The sequence below is a fragment of the Colius striatus genome, chromosome 14 (assembly GCF_028858725.1).
Source record: "Colius striatus isolate bColStr4 chromosome 14, bColStr4.1.hap1, whole genome shotgun sequence".
Lineage (NCBI taxonomy): Eukaryota > Metazoa > Chordata > Aves > Coliiformes > Coliidae > Colius > Colius striatus.
The window spans coordinates 11,851,258-11,870,444 of NC_084772.1; the positions used below are offsets into that span (position 1 = coordinate 11,851,258).

At 38.4% G+C, this 19,187-nt stretch overlaps 2 protein-coding genes across 6 annotated transcripts in view; one reads left to right on the plus strand and one right to left on the minus strand.

The window, feature by feature from the left end:
- The first annotated feature begins 2,572 nt into the window (after positions 1-2,572).
- On the plus strand, positions 2,573-7,328 carry PDCD5 (programmed cell death 5). The gene is made up of 6 exons (XM_062007874.1): positions 2,573-2,658; positions 3,949-3,989; positions 5,142-5,203; positions 5,588-5,679; positions 5,895-5,966; positions 6,343-7,328. Exons 1-6 carry the CDS (start codon positions 2,593-2,595, stop codon positions 6,388-6,390), a joined length of 381 nt encoding a protein of 126 aa, XP_061863858.1. The 5' UTR covers positions 2,573-2,592; the 3' UTR covers positions 6,391-7,328.
- Positions 7,329-8,747: 1,419 nt separating this feature from the next.
- ANKRD27 (ankyrin repeat domain 27) overlaps positions 8,748-19,187 on the minus strand; it is a 38,592-nt gene continuing 28,152 nt past the window's right edge. For 3 of the 5 annotated variants that reach the window (XM_062007870.1, XM_062007869.1, XM_062007868.1), the window contains exons 21-29: positions 18,892-18,936; positions 18,126-18,248; positions 16,340-16,537; positions 15,178-15,297; positions 14,433-14,594; positions 13,625-13,733; positions 12,241-12,322; positions 11,596-11,668; positions 8,748-10,278 (exon numbers count right to left, since the gene is read on the minus strand). In XM_062007870.1, the coding sequence (XP_061863854.1) occupies positions 10,003-10,278; positions 11,596-11,668; positions 12,241-12,322; positions 13,625-13,733; positions 14,433-14,594; positions 15,178-15,297; positions 16,340-16,537; positions 18,126-18,248; positions 18,892-18,936 (1,188 nt within the window). In that variant the 3' untranslated portion in view covers positions 8,748-10,002. The remainder of the gene's footprint in view (positions 10,279-11,595; positions 11,669-12,240; positions 12,323-13,624; positions 13,734-14,432; positions 14,595-15,177; positions 15,298-16,339; positions 16,538-18,125; positions 18,249-18,891; positions 18,937-19,187) is intronic. The other 2 variants (XM_062007871.1, XM_062007872.1) reach the window with 2 other exon arrangements.

Here is a 19,187-nt window from a genome sequence, read left to right on the forward strand (position 1 = left end):
GTGACAATAAATTCTCACTGAATAACACCCTAATGGTGTATTCTGTTTGCCCTGACTGGTGCCTTACTGCTTACCAAATTAACTACATGATTAATAATCTCAGTAAATAGCTTGAAAATCTTTACAGAAAAGTTCTTCTGTAAATCCTAAGTTTTCATGTGATGTGGTTTTTCCATTAATCAGAATTTCAACCTCTGTGACTGACACAAAGTACTCTCTGGACATATCAAATAGGAATCCAGTATTTCTACTTTACAATTAAAGTGCTGAATACTATAAAACAACTCAATGAGTATTGAAAACCCTATATATATGCTTCACGGTTTCACATTAAGAGCTATCTGGTTTGCAGAGGTAATGTTATATACACCTAAGCAGATGAAAAAGAAACTAGGCAGCTGACTAGCCCAAGTGAAATACAACGTGAAGCACTGTGCTACATGCCTCCAGATTTTTTTAATGAACCAACTCTCCTTTTCTTGCTTTCTGATCTCATATTGTAATTGACAATAACAACAATAAGACCTTCTCAAAACATAAAAACTCATCAACTGCCAGTTCACTACTAATAAACTCATTTAAAACAACTTATTAAGATATAACCTTCAAGTGTGCAAGAAACAATATGCAATCAAACACGCAACACAAATATCTATAGAACTAGATAAAGTATTAGAATTACTTCAGCTTTCTCTGATGGAGCAAAGCATATGGTGGTATAATAGAGCAGGAATTTACAGCAGCAGAGATGTTTGATATAGATTAAAGCTTCATCTGCGAGAACACACACTGCATAGCAAAAAAAATAACCCCAACTACTCCTGGGTTTTCTGGTTTATAGCATGATGAACAACAAATGCTTTTTTGTAGAACCAGGGCTCCCTCTGCTGTTAAAATGGAAGTAGAAACCAAAACCTTCCTTGAAATCCACTGAAAACAAGCTCCTGAAACAGGCCCCGATTTTAGATTTATCGAGGTATAAACAGGCTTCTCAGCCTACCTGGATGGATGCAAGTTTTCAAGTAGGAATGGTAGGCTCATTTTATCTATTTGGAGCATGCAGAATTGAAAGCTCCAAAGAAAATGAATTCCACTCTACCAATTTTGTCTGCATTCATCGCAGGAGTTTTTAATTAAAAATATTAATGAAACAAGAACTTGCTACTTTTTGTTACTTTTTAAAACTAGACCAGAAATATTTGATAATAGATTTTTATAGAACCCTCTATTTTTATGAAGTTGTGGCTTATTTTTCCTAGTAAAGCAGCTTTTGGTGTTCAAGTTGTTTCTTCTGTAAAAATGAAACCTTTAAGTATGAAGGAAAAACATACAGCTTTTAGTAAGAATGTGTGACTGACCCACTATTAAAAGCTGGATTTCCAGACGTTAAGATTACTCATTTAACATGATTTAAGCTATCAAGGGAGTACGTCAACAATGGTCACTTTAAGCTGGTATTAGAGTGACTTTGTATAATGCTTGATCAAAGCCTATACCTTTTGTCATCTTTGTGTGACTCTTAGGTTTCAGAGACAGGGCCAGAGCTCATAGCTGAGAGGCAGGAGGCTGTATCATTTCATAGATCTTCTTGAGGGCAGAAAGATTCTACAAAGGGTCCTGAACAGGCTGGAGTGATGGGCTGAGGCCAATTGTGTAAGGTTCAACAAGGCTCAATGTCATGTCCTGCTCTTGGGCCACGACACCTCCATGCAACACTGCAGGCTTGGGGATGTGTGGCTAAAAAGCTGCCTGGAGGAAAAGAACACGACGATGTTGATCAACAGGAGCTGAAACATGAGCCAGCAGTGTGCCCATCTGGCCAAGGCCAGAAACAGTGTGGCCAGCGAGACTAAGGAGGTGATTGATTCAGTCTCAATTGCCAACTGTGGATTCAACTTGGAAGCTGTAGTGACAGCATAGCAGTTATTTCTTGGGGCAGTCACAGCAGAACAGAGCTCAGGGGAGTATCAGTCAATGCTGCACATGTGGGAAGCCGAACCAAATCCTGCTCCCCTCCCTCATTTTGAGGAAAACGAAGGACCCACAGGAGACACGGTCCAACTGCAATCAGTGCAAAGCCAACAGCTATGACAATCGTAGGAGACTACAACGATACAGACCAATGGACACACCAGTTTTTTCCATCAGCCTAGAAGCGGCTCACCCGGTAGAACATAACCCTTCTGCACTGCAGCTTCACAGAGAGAGAGCACGCAGGCTTTGCCTAGTCTCGTTTGAGCTCCTTATGTCAACAGCTCTCATATAAGGGGCTGTAATTTGCCAAACCTCCCCTTCACAGCATTGCTGCTACAGCCGCCGGGCGGACAGGACCAGCTGACATGCCAGCAGTGTGGGTTGCTTTATCAGCTATTGCATGGAGGGCGGCCGAGGAAAGCTGGGGACCAGCCCGGCCGCGGCGTGCAGCCCCCAGCGGAGGACTAACGGCCACGGCCTCGGGCTCGGGCTCGCCCTCACGGCCGCAGGGCAGCCCCGCTCCTGCGCTCGGGCGCTCGGCGATGGATTGGCAGCGCCTGGCGCGGCGGCGCAGACGCGGTAGGGCGCGGGCGGCACGGCTGCGCGCGGCCCCGAGCCATGGCGGACGAGGAGCTGGAGGCGCTGCGGCAGCAGCGGCTGGCCGAGCTGCAGGCCAAGCACGGGGTAAGGCGCGGTTCCCGCTCCGTGCCGCTCGCCAGGCGGGGCAAGGCCCGTCGCTTCGCCCTAGCCGCTCGCAGGCGTGCGCGGCGGCCGCCCCTCGGGAGCGCAGGAGGGGGCGCTGAGCAGAGGAGGGGGCGCGCCGTGAGGAGGCGCCTCCGTGAGTAAAGGCTTTGGCTTATGGCCGGAGGGAAGCGGCCCGGCCGTGCCCGCTGCTCTGGCTGGAAACGTGGCCGACTGCAGCCTCGGCGCCCGGCGGGGGACAGCGGCGTGAGGAGCGGCCGGGCCCCGCGGCCGCGTCCTCTCCTGCTGCCTGAGCAGTCATCGCCGTCGAGGCGCTTTCGGCTGCCTCCTCCCGCCCGCCTGGGCGGCTCAGGCGCAGCAGAAGGGCTCCCTCCCCCGACTTTTCTCCCTGACACGCAGTTGTAGGGATTCCCGTCATCGGCCTTTTCTGTCACCTCTGTTTTCAGGGATGAAATGTATCAGTCTGTTGCGTGGTTCCTGTGAAACGATCTTCCATACCTGTGATCATCCTCGTTTCCTCTCTGTATACTTTTCTGTTCTAAATGTTACCTATTAAGTTTGAGGAGCAGATTCAGCATAAAGTTCACTTTTTAGCCTTTTTTTTTTGTCATCTCAGCTGCCTATATTAGTCCCAAAATACGATGCTAGGATTTTTTTTTTGTATTGATAAATGCAAGTGTTACGCCGATTTTCATTTGTCCTTAGCTTACTTAAATGGGTTTAAAATGCTTTTGTCTGTTTTGAGAGATTGGGGAAAGTTTATTTTTAATGGACACAAGCTGGAACACAGGGAGTTTCACTTGAACTCTCTCTTTGCAGTGAGAGTGAGGAAGCCCTGGCACAGTCTCCTTCTCTGGAGGTTTCCAAATCCACCTGGACACATTCCTGTGCCCCCTGATCAAGGAGAACCTGCTTTACCGTAGTCCACTTGTCAGACTGGATGATCTCTAGAAGACCCTTTCACCCCCTACCATTCTGTGATTATTTTGGACCTAATCAGAAGGCTTTTTAATGTTTAGATTTAACGATCTGTGGATAGATCCAGTAGCACCAGTCATCACACTAGCTTGCATCACTGCTTTGTGAGGAAAGCGTTGTATGGCATATTTATTTGCTAGGGCAGCAGATTGTCATTTTCAGGATCTGTTCCATGGTCAGGCGGGTTTAGCAGGCAGGTTCAGCTCACATTGACTCTGCTGGAATATCTAAAACTTAACATCCTGTGCAGAATGTTTCTAGGATGATCATATTTATTCTGATTTCATTCTTTAGGATCCTTCCAGTGATCCATCACAACAGGAAGCAAAACAGAGGTATAAATGAGAACCATTTTCTTACATCTAATTGTTTTGAACTTTTTAAAAAATATCTTGTTAATTTCTTTGGAATACTCACCTGAGTTTTTGTTGCTGTTGGAAAAAACACCAGCAAAGAAGCTGAAATGTCAAAGATTTAATCCAAGAGTAGCTAAAATCTGATTGATCCAAGTATGGTTCCCAGGCCATGACTATATTGGATGATGTAAAACAGAGCTGTCAGGCAGTTTGAACCCTGACCAGGGTGGGAGGGTGTGGAGGGAAAACAGCAGTAGCAGTTCATTTTCACTTTGGGACTCAGCTGAGATTAATAACCTAATGACTGTGTAATATGGGAGGATGTTTTGGGGAAAGCATCATCATCCCCACTGTCTTCTGCTTCTGGAACTCAGAAACTGTGACTTTTCAGGGTTGGTTTTTTTCATAATAAAATCTTGAAGGCTGGCAGAATTCTTCCCCAAGCAGAGTTTTGTCTAAATGAGGAGTTTTGCTTTCGTGCTGTTAGTGCAGTGGGAACATGCTTTTTAAATTGATTTTTCTGGAACATGTAATGCAGTTAAAAATAGGAAACAACATGATTGGCAGAGCTAAGTGTGGAAACAGCATTTAGTATTTGCACTAAGTATAAAATTGAAAATCAGTGTTTAAAGAGAGAGACTTTGCACACAGTTTGTGTTAACCAAAATGCAGAAAGTAAAATTCCAATTTTGCAAATATTTGAAGTATATGAAGACTTATGGAAAACTTCTAAATAAATAATGAGCCTTGGTTCTGTTGTGCAATTGCATGGACTGTTCCTCATTCCTGCTCTGCTGTCACTGCTTTCAGTGAAATTCCACATGAAACTGAACACAGAATCTTTACAGCAGGTAGCATGGCTTTTGTCTTTAGGATGTAACAACAGTAAGAAGGTGTAAGTAGTAAGTCCCATCTTCATTTCTTGGAAGATGTTGTAAGCTGTGTAACTGTCAACGTACAGAAAGCTATTCACGACAGAAATTGCTGTGAAAGAAATCATAATAAATTAAGGTTTGAAGGGACCTCAAGAAGTCACTTACATGACTTGAAAGTCTGCTGTAGTTTGCTGTTTTTTGCATGTTTTAGATATTTAAATTCCACTTTTAATGTGTAGTTAATTTTTCATTCCAGGGAAGCAGAGATAAGAAATACTCTTTTAGCTCAAGTTCTTGATCAAGCAGCTCGTGCAAGATGTAAGTATCCAAGTAAATTTCTAATAAAAAAGTTCTTGTCTAGCGTGCTCCAGTGCTGCTCAAACCAAGCATCTGTGTGCTTGGACTGAGTGTTAATGGGAACATAAAACTATTACAGCTTTTCAGTTGGTGATGGAGGGAAAGGGTTAATCAAAATATTTTTTTTCATCAATAGTAGGAATTATAGTGAGAGTTCATCAAATTAAGAACAAATAGAAATACATCTATCTTGTGTCTTTATTTTACATCCATGAAATACCTTTTTCAACTTCTTTTGTGACCCTGGCACGAAAGAAGTTTTATGGGGACATTTTTTACTTTTTAGTTACTAGTGAAGGCATTTTAGTATGTTTTAAACCAAAATTAAACCTATTTTTGTTGCAGTAAGCAATTTAGCACTTGTGAAACCAGACAAAGCAAAAGCAGTAGAGAATTATCTTATACAGATGGCAAGATTTGGACAGCTAGCTGGAAAGGTGAGTTATATTTTTCTAATTCTTTCTTGCATGTATTAATTATCAAACCTAATTCAGCCTTTAAAAAGTGGGATATTAAGAAGGTAATTGAGACCTTCTAAATACTATTATATATTTTCCTCAACCACCTTTCGTAAGAGAAAGCATGATCAGTTGTATGACAATAAGTATGTCCCAGAATGTATTTATATATAGTTTTACCTTTGCTTTCCTAGGTATCAGAACAAGGTTTGATAGAAATACTTGAAAAAGTGAGTCAGCAAACAGAAAAGAAAACAACAGTAAAGGTAAGCTTCAGTTCCTAAATGCAATTTTGTTATAAAGTAAAGCAGAAATTGGCACTTTTGTCAGGGCAGAACTGGTAGGTATTTATCAGCTCTGTTACCTACACTGGCAAGTGCTGGCATTACATCATAGCAGTCCTTCTCAGCAGTATAATCTGCAGGTATTGGCCCTGGTCTTTCAGTGTTATGCCCCGAGACAAGCTGCCTGGGGTCTGTCATGTCCCATGATGCCAGGCAGGGACCTGAGGGGGCAGGTGGTGAGGTGAATGTTCTGCTCCCATGTAAAGTATTTGTTGTCAGATGTGTGGAGTTCAAAAGGATTGCTTTGTGTTGGATTTATTGTAGCCCTTCTGTTTTCAAATCATGTATTTCATTTTAGTTCAACAGAAGGAAAGTACTGGATTCTGATGAAGAGGATGATGAGTAATACTACTGTAAGCCTGCCAAAGGAAGGGCCTGGGGAGAAGCAGCACGCTGGCGTGGGGCAGAGCACACCAGCCCCAAATGTTTACGTTTCTTTACTTTTTTTTTTTTTAATAGAAAAGCCAACAAACCAACTTGTCTTGTAAAACAAATCTGAAGAGGGAATTTTATAACTGAAATTTTTGTAGTATAAGAGGCTTGAACAGTGTGGGCTTCCCCACTGCTTCATTAGCATGAATACTTTGTTGCCCCTTTATCAGCGTGTATGCTCTGCTTTCACCAACTGCACACAGTTAACTTGCTGCTACTGGAAATACCCTCGCATAAGAAGGAGCCCAGTGTAAATCTAGAAACAACCCTTTCTGTGGAAGACTCACCTCCAGGCTCTAAATCACAGAAGTGTTAGAAATGAGATTTCCTGAGCCCCTGGAGGACGCCTGTCTAGCAGCTGAGTGGCTCTCCAGTCCCACTGGAAATTTATAAAGTAAGAGTATCAAAGTACCATCTGTGGATCAGAGGACTTCGTATCAGGCAGTCTGTGTAAAGAAATCAACCAGCATACAATTGAACTGTTCCCCTATGAAAAAATTAATCTGTCTCAAAAAAGCAAGTTAACTGTGTAGTACAGCACTGTTCAGACACTTGGTATCCTGTATTCTTAAAACTACCTCCATTTTTATCAAATGGCTGGAGTGTTTCTTACCTTGGGGAAAATAGACCGTTTTCCTAAATTTTCTGCAACTCCTGCATGCCTAAAGTAAAACTGAACTTGTGCGATACATTTCTTAAAAAATATGGTTATGGAAATAAATAGGTTAAATACTGTAACATGCTGACAAACACTCTACCACCACTAAAGCCTTTTCTGACATAATTTAACAGGAACATGTATGAGCCCAACTGCAGTGTTTTATTGGAACAGAATAAAATTGTTTCAAGTGACCACTAGTGGGTGTTTTTCATTGTGTGAGAATGTGGTTAGAAACTACTTGCAACAATTGTTACTTTTGTTTTATTTGGATTAGATTGGGCATTTTGCTTGTCCATGATTGTAATTAGGATTCCTTAACTGTAGTAATATCATGGGTGTATGCTAAATTTCTTCAGACTACTGCCTCTTTACCAGTGTGAAGAGTTTCAAGCCAAGTTGTGATGATAAAAGTTTTTTAAGCTTTCCTGTTAGGGCTACAACTGTATCCTTAGCATCCATGCTTCACATTCCCATTCCTAAATTCATCAAATTCTGGTAATAATAGCCTAAGCTTTATTGCCATGGTGTTCTCCTAAAACAGCTGTTCTAGAATATCAGGTGTCAAAATATGAGGTAATGCTTCGGATTTATTTTAACTTAAAACCTTTTGAGATGAAAGTGGAGTGCACAGTAATGTTCTTGGCAGACAAACTGTACTGAAGTCAGCTTTGTGACACCTATATTTGCATTACAGAGTGGCAGGGTAAGTTTCCAAGGGTACTTCTTTCAAATCCAGTTTACCCTTCGGTCATCATGTCTTTGAATAGTAAGGTATTCTTTAATTACAAGATTGGTTAAGTGTGTCAAAAGAAAGTTGCAAAATGTGTGATTTACCTAAATAATTTGTGAGTCATTCACTTTCCATCATTTAGATAACAGTGTAACTGTTGGGCATTTAAGTGCCCTTTTTGGGTTTTTTATGTATACACACACTATACATCCAAGATGCCTGGAAATAAGTTTTATCCTAGACTGAACGCTGAATAAAACTAAACATGGCTTGGTCACTTAAGCAGCCTCAGGTTCACAGATTCACTGTTCTGATACTGTAATAGAACAGAAAACAGGTTAATTCTAATACATTTGGACTTGTTCCCTAAAGCTATTCAAGCACACTATGCTTAAGGATGAAGAAAAAAGACTTGATACTGAATTTAGTGTCATTGTGCCAACTCATGGGCTGTATTTACAGCAGTATATTCTGTACTTATACTCCATAGCATAGTATCCCTCATCAGTATTCAAAAGCTAATAAACCGATTTTTCTCATCCATGTTGTTACAGTGTCAGTTAAATGCACACTATAATTAAAACACAAGCAAAATTCTCACTGTGTAGTTTGGAAATCAGATCTATGAAAGTTATGTGGAATTGGTTTCACTAATAATCCTATATTCTACACCTCTATGCCTTAAATCCAAAACCACACAACCTAACAATAGTAATCCATGAATGGAAGAGGGAAGAAGGTCCTGTTGAACCCAAGAGTAAATTCCAGCAGACACGTCAATTTAGGGTGAAGCTTTCTACTGCCTACAGAAACAAAAAGCAAGGAAATCTCTGTAAAAGACAATGCTTTGAGGGGGGGGAAAAAGTCACTCAAAGAGAAGAACATTTTCAAGACTTATTTTACTAGGTTTTTTCTTTCCATCATTTGGCACAAATCCAAGGCACATTAGAAAATCATATGAACTCATAAATTATTAGAAAAATAAACACATGACCCTCATCTTCACATGTGCACTGATTGCACATTTTACCTCTTAGATTAAAAAGTTATTTGAAAAAAGCCATCAGTATGTCTTCCAGCTTTGTACTTTGCCAGGCAGTTTGCTAATACCACAGTTAAAAGAACTAGAATCATTCATACAAAAAGTTCATGAAATAAAATGCAAGCTGCGTGTGATAAGCCAAGAATAAAAAAATACTGCACTTAGAAACCTGGCTTGTGCTCCTCACACTTTCTGCTACCATAACCAAAATAGTAGAAAACAAAGTTCAAATCTAAGCAGCCCTCTCACAGTTACTGGCAAGCTTTCCATTTTTCTGTGACCCCTTCTAGGAAGGGGCTAATATTTGCCCTATTCTGACAAATGCCTATTGATAGGGGAAGTGCCTTTTGTAACTGGAATTTCACCTTTGTTAAGAGCAGTCTCTCCTGCTGAACTAATTTTTTAGAACCAATGTTTACCTTTTACAAGGGTTCTCAACTTTTCCTCCAGTATCTTGGCTACTGTTTAATAACCTTATCTTTCAGATCCAATAGAGGGGAGAAATGCAAAGAAATTAGTGAGGATTACATCCCTTCACATTAACAGCATATAAATGGCTAATGTGGTGTCACATTGTTTTCCCAGCTACTGAAATATACAGAAATATATAATGGTTTGTAACATTACAATAAAAATAGAGACATTTCAATTACCTCTGGCAATAAATACCTTGTTATCCAATATATCTTTATATATATAAATATATATTTATATATACTTATCCAATGTAGTGATAAAAACTGAAAATGCAAAAATTATTCAAAGACTTAAAAATAAAGTGGGTGGCTGAAAAATAAAAATACAGGGTTTTGTTTGGTTTACTGTTACATACAATTTTTTAGTAAGTGCAGAGTGGAATAGGAAAGTAATTTTGCTGTCTACATCTCGGTCTATCTCTGTTGTAATCAGTCATGATCTAGCTGTGTAGTTACCTCCAATAGAGGTTTCAGTCTTCCAAAGTGCTCAGGACATTCTATTTCTGCTGAAGTCATCCTTGTATTCTGTTCTGAAGGCAGGCTTGCAAGCATCACTGAATTCTTTGATGTACACCACCAAGTTCCTCAGCTTTTGACATCAAATTTGCACTTCCTTGTCAATGTTTTGAAAGTAGGTCATCACAGCAGTCTCTTGATGGTGAAACATTTGGATTTCTAGGGCTGGATAAACTGTTGTCACTGGCATTCTCTGCTGAAAGTGGCACATTAACAGTGTGTCTTCGGTGCATTAATTTACTCTTGGGAGGAACTTCTATTGTGTCATCATGTTTCACCAACTCACCACCGCATCCTGTGTCAATAATCTTAATTTTGCTGTGGTCCAGCCTTTCAACGGATTTTAACTTGGTTTTATCAAAGCTTTTAATAGCTAACTGTGAGGACAGAAAAACAGTACATTAAAGCATTGCTGACTTTCTTCATTACAAGTAAATAAAATGAATATAGTGTTCCTTGAATATAATTATTCCCATTCATTTCACTGTATTCTTTGTATTGAGAACACTGTATTGAGATTAAAAGTAGCATTCTTTGTAGGACAGTAATATATATTTCTACATGTGAGAAAACAAGAATAGACCAGCCTTTTGTTTTCACTGCACTACTCCAATATCATCCTAATTCTTCTAAACACCTTTTGCAACGAAAAGCTGAAAAGTACTTGAAATTAACAGCCATTTCTTTTACCATTAAGAAACATGTAAGTAACAATACAGACAGGCTCAACCAGGCACTGCTGAAGGCAAAGGCAAAACTTCCCTGCTCCCAGATCTTCTCTGTTAGAGAAGAGACACCCACTCTCCCCATCCCCCTGAAACACTCTTTTTGGTCATTCCAGCTATTCTTATCTTCCACATCTCTTCCTGATTTTTCCCTTTCAGGGTGGATGTTCTCTGAAAATAACTAAGATAAGAAACTAAAATAAAGAAGAGAACCCAAGCATGCCAACACCAGATTTCCTACTATAGGAACTAAAGGCAGAAATTAATGATGATACCCTTTTACTGAAATTATAGCAATGATCTTGAAAAAGCTTCAGATGGAGATTATACACATTTAATCCCGTTAACAATTTTTGAGCTGTATGACTTGTATATTGACAGAATCATGACAGTCACACATGGTTAAAGTGTTAAATATCACGGTCACACATTAGTTCTTTGACGTCTATTGTACTTACATGACATAATGTCTACAGCAATCCACAATTATTAAATCTAAATCTCATGTTTAATTAAATACTGGGATATTATCATTAACACTAAAAAAAAAAAATATTATGGTTTTATGCATTAATTTGGCATTCTCAAGGCAAATGTTCAACCTCACAAGGCTCTAGTAAATAGAGCATAAGAATATAATAGAATATAGGTAGTAGAGTTTTTTCAAGCCTAGATTATAACCTATATTTTGCTAGACATGTCACATAACAAGACACAGATGAAGCCTGCAATAAAAGGCTTAAGAAATTTAAAAGCAAGAATAAGATGTTTAAGAGGTGATACAGAAGTACAACGGAAGTTTGAACAATGATGAAACATTAGCCATGTAGCAAGCAGATCAGAACTTTTGAGATTCAGTGATCACTAGTAAAGAAACTTTCCTGTTATACGTATCTATATTAATAGCAGACAAAAAGCCCAGATTTGCTACATTAAAAAAAATTAATTCAAGCAGCTATTTCCACTTACCTGATGCAGTAACTGAGAGTCAAAATTAGGGACACTTTTATCTCTTGTTATTGTTCTCCGTAAATGTTCTGCTCTAAAAAAAATATTTTAAAGAAATTAAATGTAACCACCTAAGTCTTTCCACAGAAGTCTCCATGACAGAAAGTCCACAAGGCAGTACCTCAACAGAGACATTCTCTGACAATACCTCCTCAAAATGATAGCCTGCTAATGCTTCCTGTATTTACCTCGGAACATATATTCCTGTATTTACCACAGAACATATATTAACATTTAAGAAGATCATAGGCAAAGCCCAACCACTGAGTGAAGCACTAAGATAATATTTTTTAAAAGCAGCCTGGCTCTGAAATTCTGAATTTTTACACCAAGAATTAGTGCAAACCCAATGTTAACTACATTTGCAGGTACTCCTGTGCAGACCAGCTTTGCCCTCCTGCTGCTCACCAGCAATAAGCATGTCCTACCTGCAACATCTGCCTAGTAACAGGAATGTGCATGACTTGAGGATTAACATCTACTGGCAAATCAGTCATACATGATGTGCAACAGTGCTTGACCCCTTTTAGGCTTTATTAACAGTTGTATTTCTTGTTTAGTTATGGGAAACAATAAACATACTTCTGAGGAAGCTTCTATGCTTACTTGTTAAATCTGTTAATTGATTGGACCAGTTGAAGTTGTCTGCTTATGGGATCATCGGCTTTCTCACATGGCTTAGAATTCACTAGGGGTTTAAAAGAACAGGCAGCTAAAATTACAATTGAGTTACACTTCAGGATTTTTTAAATGACAGTTCTGAATGAAAAGTGCTATCTACTGACATTAGATTTATCATTTTATAGCAAAACTATAATAGTAGTAACTTCAATCAGAGTCACAATTTATCTTTGGCAATTTTATAGCGTTTTAAATTGAAGGAGCAAGCATTCTTCATCAGATAAGTATGACTGGCCAAGCTTCTGAAGAGACTATCATTCTAGACTTCAGAATTAATTCCAATTTATACAAACCTATATTAACACACGGATGCTATGCTACCTCTTCATTAATAATACTTACTCATCTCCCCGTTTTTAGAACTATTGTCATATTTGACAGAACTATATCAATCTTGAATGCCAGCATACTGTGATAAATTCTGTAGTAATGAAACATCCACAATCTCTCCCAGGGAAGCAGGCAAAAGTTATTTTTAAAAGCTTAACTAAAACTCATGGATGCTAAAATGAGCATTCCAGCTCCTCATCTTCCCTAATTCCTGCTCATGCAGCCTCATCATCATCTTTCCACAGACCTAGTAGCAGCAGGTCCTTTGTTATGCTCAGCACAAAACTTGGTACACCTCTTGCCCTAGGTTAGTGAATTGTATCAGCTTGAAAAGACATCTGAAAAACTTCTGAGCCAGTTTAAGGAAAGTAGTGAATAAGCAAGACCAGAAGCTGAGGGTGAGAGGGAAGGGGTGAGGATGGATGAGTAACACCATCTCTTCAAAGTGGCAATAAGCTATTACATCAGCTCAGCTCCATCAAACCGTACCATGTCTCAACACAGTAGTTAGACAGTAGAACATGCTGCCATTTACTGAAAGTGATTCTTTTGGAAACCATGCTTAATGAGTTAGCCGGTTACTGTTATAGCTCTTATTTCTGTCCCACAATATGAGAGACAGCAACTAAAGGAAGGGTCAATCCCTAACCTGTTTAGGGAAACTGCCAATGACAACTAGAGATTATTTAAATTAACCAGTTTTACTTTGTACTGAAATGGACAATTATTAGTGGATTAATTCTATCATCTCAAATGTGGCATTTTTTATAAATATAAATGCTTTTGTATGTAAAATGTCCACATATCCCCAATAAAGTGAAAACTGAGTTTGCAGCAATGTCATGAAAATAGAAAGTCTGCTGCATTTAGTTAATAGTATTTTAGGTCTTTAATCAACTGTTAATTATATGTAAATCAATTCTATAAAATATTAATTTCTAAATCCCTTTTTATTCATACCAGTGGAAATGACATGTACCTTTTTTTCTTATCTTGATAGTAGCATGCTGTTCACAATCCTTTTCTCCTTCTACTGATGCAGGTGCATAGCTTGGTGCTGTTTCCAGCAACTTAATGACATTTGAATTCTTAATTTTAAAAGTTTCCATTTTCACCAATATTAAAGAAAAAGAAAAACATCAGTACAATTTAGGATTCTGGACTATGCAGACTATGTGTTAATAAAGTGCTGCCAAAGTGAAAGTAACACACACAAAAATACCTCATCACAAACACAAACTTTCAATTGTATCAATTTGAGTAGTGAAAAAATCAGTGTCCCACAAGTTGCACTGTACTGGTGTGATGATTTTGTGGTCTTGAACTACTATTTTAAAATATATTACTTATGGTTAAGCTAATTTCAGCTTAAATGGTGATACTAAATCATATTCAGTAGAGAACTCTGTTGTCATTACACTACATATCAGAGGTTATTTAAGCCTCTGATATGTATAAAGACAAGGTGTTCATTTGCCTACATTCAATGTTTGTTCTGCTCTCTCTGCCATTACTAGCATAGATTTTAATATAATTTCCATTTACATATGTGCTTTCGCCCTTTCTAGACTCTTCCTTTTTTGTCTAGGATAACTTATTTTAGAAACACAACAGGTTTCGTAAACCACAGGTATATTGTACAATGAACAGGCATCTCAATCGTCATCTCACACACAATTATTTAATACAGAAGTCTTGGCAAATATTGTTGTGGCAAACAGCTGTATCTGTTATGCATATGGAACTTGAGGACAATCTAACACCAGAAGTGAGCTTCCTGCACTCACCGGCTCCGCGCAGTCTGCAGGGGTATAGTTCCTGTCATTGCGTATGTGTGTCATTGCACCATTCTGAAGGAGCAAGTCCACCAGGGTTTCATTCCTCCCTATCACGGCCTCGTGCAGTGCTGTGTTTCCTTTGGCATTAGAAATGTTAACAGAAGCTCCATGCTGGATGGCAAGACAAAGTTGAAGATAGAATAGTATGAAATGGAGATAGCATGTTACTATTTTGCTTTTCTCTCTTTGTCAATGTATGAATGAGAACAGTGCAACAGAAGCTTTGTAGCTGTACACAAACACAGAAAGCATATGCTAGCAATCACCAGTTCAACAATAACCCACCTGATCATATTATTTCCTCCTCTCTCATAGCTACAATTTCACAGATCAGCTCATTCAATTTTTATGTCTATCTACTACATATTCCATGTTTAAGAGAGAGTTTAAAAACCACCAAACCCAGACCACAAAAAATCCTATGTGACAGAGTCATAAGCAAGAAACTCTAATGCCTGCTACAGAAAAATTTCACAAAACCAACTTGTTGTACAATAGTAAAGTGACATTTATCTAATAAAAAAACTTGATGGGAAGGGACTGAAAGGAGCTTGATAACAAATACTCCCGTTTTTTTCCCTGAGTAGTTTTGACAGAGAAATGCATAACTAAAAATACTGACCCCAAGTACTGGATAAGCACAGATATCACATAAGAAACACTATTTGGAATGTTCTTTTCTCAGTGATCTTACCTGTAACAACAAGGCAGTAATCTCATACTGGCCACTCAAGCATGCATAAATTAAAGGAGTATTTCCATATATATCCTTTTTATTTTGTTTAGCGTTGTAATCCATCAGACACTTTACCACCTATTGAAGAAAGTAACATTTTCATTTGAGATACCAGTTAACCATAACAGTGCAGTGAAGGCTCACTCCTTTTTGGTTTTTAACTTTTTTCTTTTACGTGTAGGATTCAAGAAGAAGAAATGAAATAAAAAAGGATGGAGAAAATGAGTCTCATCTTTTCCAAAGAGATGATAACAACAAGCATCTCTTCCTATCACACTAATTTTCATATTTTACCAGCATCCTTTTGCCCTTTCTGAGCTCGTCAGAACACGTGGAAGGAATTCTTTACATTGTAAATATTCCATAAACTAATCTTCATTAGCCTACAAGTTTCAGTTGTATTGTCATTTTCTTCTTGCTTCCTTAGTGTTTTGTCTCCCTATCATCTTCACAATTCTCTTTTTTCCCTCTTATAGTCCTTATCTCCTTATTCTTAAAACACTTGTTTTCTTCTTTTCTGCATATTCTCGTTTGCCTGTCTGCACCTGCCTCTTCATGATTGTTTTTCTTCCTCTCTGCTTTACTCTACCTCTCGTATGAATATTCTCTCCTCATTAGCTCATGTTTCTCCTTCACTGCTTACATTTCCCTGACTTGAAGTCTGAGGTTACTTGCTATCCTGAGAGCTCCACTTGAATCATAATCTACTTAAATCAGTTGAAGACACAGAAATATTTAATACCGTGTCTACTGAAGATAGCAAGTCCATGGCATCAAGAGATATACACATAACCTCCTTGAATAGACAATACAGAGACAAAATATATAGAAAGATTTGTCCGCAGAACACATTTTTACAGTGTCTGATGTATGGCAGTAGCAATTCACAGCACTTCCATTAAACCATTATTTCAGGTCATTTAGAAAATAAAGGTCCCTACTGAAACTTTCAGTTGAAAGATCCCCTTTCCAACTGGAGACTTCAGACATTCAAAGAAAAAAGAGAAATGACAAAGTAACTTCCACAGTTACTGGTTTAGTCTTGTTGATAATTTCACAAAACAGTTTTTTGTTGGTGGTTAAGTGTTTATTTAGCTTAAATTTATGAAAAGGCTATTACCTGGAAGTGACCTTTCTGGCAGGCGAGATGAAGAGGAACTGCATGTTCTGCATTCTTGGCACTGATACTGGCTCCATGTTTCAACAAGAGAGAAACAAGCTCAGAGTGTCCATGCAGTGCAGCCATATGCAATGGTGTAAAACCATCTTGATTTGACACATTTACTCCAAGTCCATTAGCAGAGATCCTTGAAAATTTCTGTTGAGGAAAATACAAAAACCCCCACAATTAATCCTGCTACCTTCTGTTGACCAAAAAGCAGCCAAATACCTGCTGAGTATAACCGAAACGGCTAGATGGACATTACAAAATCTTCTGCTAGGGAGCCTCATTTGACACTTTCAAGAAAAGAGTAAACCAGAGCAGCTTGGTAATATTTTTCAACAGAGTAATGAAGTTTATTTTTCTCTCTTTTCTTCCAATATGATAGCTTCATATAGAGAAATTCCAGGCAAAGTATTCATGATTTTTTAAAAGAGGTTAAAGCAGCAAAGGTTGCTTAGTTTTATTCACATGGGAGTAACACTGGCCCAGAGAACAGACTCCCATGCAAAGTCAAGACAAGGCAACTACCTTGAAGGCAGTTTACACAGTAGTACAGAAGATCCTACAAATTGTGTAGGTGCCCAACAGTTACAGAGGCAGACAATCTTTCATTTTGCCTATTCTCAGTGTGGTTTTTAAATGTGTGCCTATCTAATACAGTGTTTAAAATTAGTTGACAAGTTCCTTCTACTTTTCATTCAGTAGACAAGTAAATTCTACAGCAAATACCAGTCCTTCCCCTGTTGTCAATAAGATGAACTTTATGGTTTCAAGTTCTGGCTTCTTCAGCATGTGATCCCTGAGGATCCAAGGGTGCATGAACGCACCTTAGCAGAGAATAAAGCACGGTGTGAACATGAAGCATTTAAGGACAACTGGCATACTCTTAGCCCACACAAAAGATATATAAGGTAGCAGTGAGGAATTTAGAAGAAGATAAGTTAAGCCATCTTACATTTTCTCACTTAAGTGATATGGATACTGTTACCTCAAAGTAGCCAGTAGACTGAAGATTTTTACTTTATTTTGCATTGACTTAACCAGTTATATATACCTTCAGACACAGTAATACATTTTCTTCCTGAAAAGGAAAGTAATTGGTTTTCTATTTCCAATAAGTTGGAATCTTACTTAAATAAGTCTGAGATTTTTTTTAAGCATATTGTAAAGCCTGATTCTCCTCTACAGTCTGTGGTAAAAGAAGAGGAAAGGAAGTCTTTGCAATTGCAGTGTACATCTTTGCAATTACATTAATCTCTGAAGAGGTTTTAGTTATAGCTTGTGTGAAGGATGTTATGCAATTAAAAAAGGCTTTATCAGCATTACATTGATTATAGGATTAGCAGGTATTCCTTGCTAAAGTGATTAGCAGATACTCTGTGACAGTTAGCAATGTAAACTATAAAAGAAAAACAGGTAAAACTAAGGCTTAGAAAAATATTCCTCTCATTTATTCCAAGTTGTCCAAACCTTGATGACAGCAGTCCATAAATCCTAAAGTTTTTTCACTTCATTAGAAATTGAGAAAGTCTTTAAATACCATTCCTGTATGTAAAACTTTCTATACTTCAATTAAAAGAACAATTTAATTACATCAGTCAGACTCCCTTAAGATATGTTTGTATTTCATTGCTTTTTAGACAGAAATACAGAGGGTGGGCAATATGAATGTTTTTATCCTAGAGCTAAAAGGTACATTACAAGAACATAAAGTATTGTTTTATGGTATGAATATTCCAACCTTTTGTGCTGGCCCACATTTTGAGCACTGGCATAATGGATGGCAGAACTCTGGTTTTGATGTACTGACTGTGTCGTCCTCATCTTCTAAGTCTTCTTCCATCCATTCCAAGAGATAACGTACCTGGCATAGAAAGCAAGTCCTTCTTTACAGAGTCCAAAGGTTCTATGTCCTAATAACTTTGCCTATGTAGACGAGTAAGATTTCACAAATATACACTTGGGACTATCACGGGAAGACTACACAGCCACCTCCTGGCATCAGCTGCCCACAGACCAAACTAAAAAAAACTCAGATGGTTTTGTTGACAAAGCAGCTAGAAAGCTCACCAAGTACAGCAGTGCAGTAAATAATAAATGACTTCCTGCTGCCTAATCAAGACTTCAGTGTTCACCTATTCTCGAACCTTCCAAATCCCTTTAGCTCAGATGATTTGTGACAGCTCAGATCAATATGAATTTTATATTCATTAAAGCAAAAGATGAAACAAGTGACAAGGATGATTACATTTAACCAATATCCAGAACTCAGCAGGGGCACTGACTTTTCTTAGGTCTGTCACTTCCCAGGAGCTTGACAGTTTCACATTTTCCTCAATGTACAATACCTCATATTCTTTGTAGAAAATCAGCTGATTTTGGTTGTTGCCAAAGAAAGGTTATTACCCAAAATACTCTTTGTGTAATATTATTTACAAATAATTTCCTCAATTTCAATGAGATACACTTCAATTGCAATCGTATTCAACAGCCATTCCGACACTCACCATTTCCAGATCTCCATCTGCAATTGCTCTTAGGAGTTTTTCCACCTATATATGAAAAAAACAATGTATTTGTTTAGCTAGTATTGGTATTAAATTGTACACTGAAAATCCTGTGCCCTTTACTAACCCCCTAAGCTCATGTGGTAGGATTACTGCTGGCCCATTTCATATTTGTTGATAAGGTTTTAGAGGAAAAATCTTCATCCTTTATGAAATACAAAACCTGTGCAAGATCTGTGGCCATTTGATGATCTCTGACTTGCTTAGTTAAAGATCAACAGTACTTACCTAAATAG

Excerpts from the sequence above, each read along its gene's own strand:
- PDCD5 (XM_062007874.1), top strand. The coding sequence starts at position 2,593 with ATGGCGGACGAGGAGCTGGAGGCGCTGCGGCAGCAGCGGCTGGCCGAG. Across the intron at positions 2,659-3,948 it reads AGCTGCAGGCCAAGCACGGG|GATCCTTCCAGTGATCCATC; the intron begins GTAAGGCGCGGT and ends TTCATTCTTTAG. Across the intron at positions 5,680-5,894 it reads TTGGACAGCTAGCTGGAAAG|GTATCAGAACAAGGTTTGAT; the intron begins GTGAGTTATATT and ends TTGCTTTCCTAG.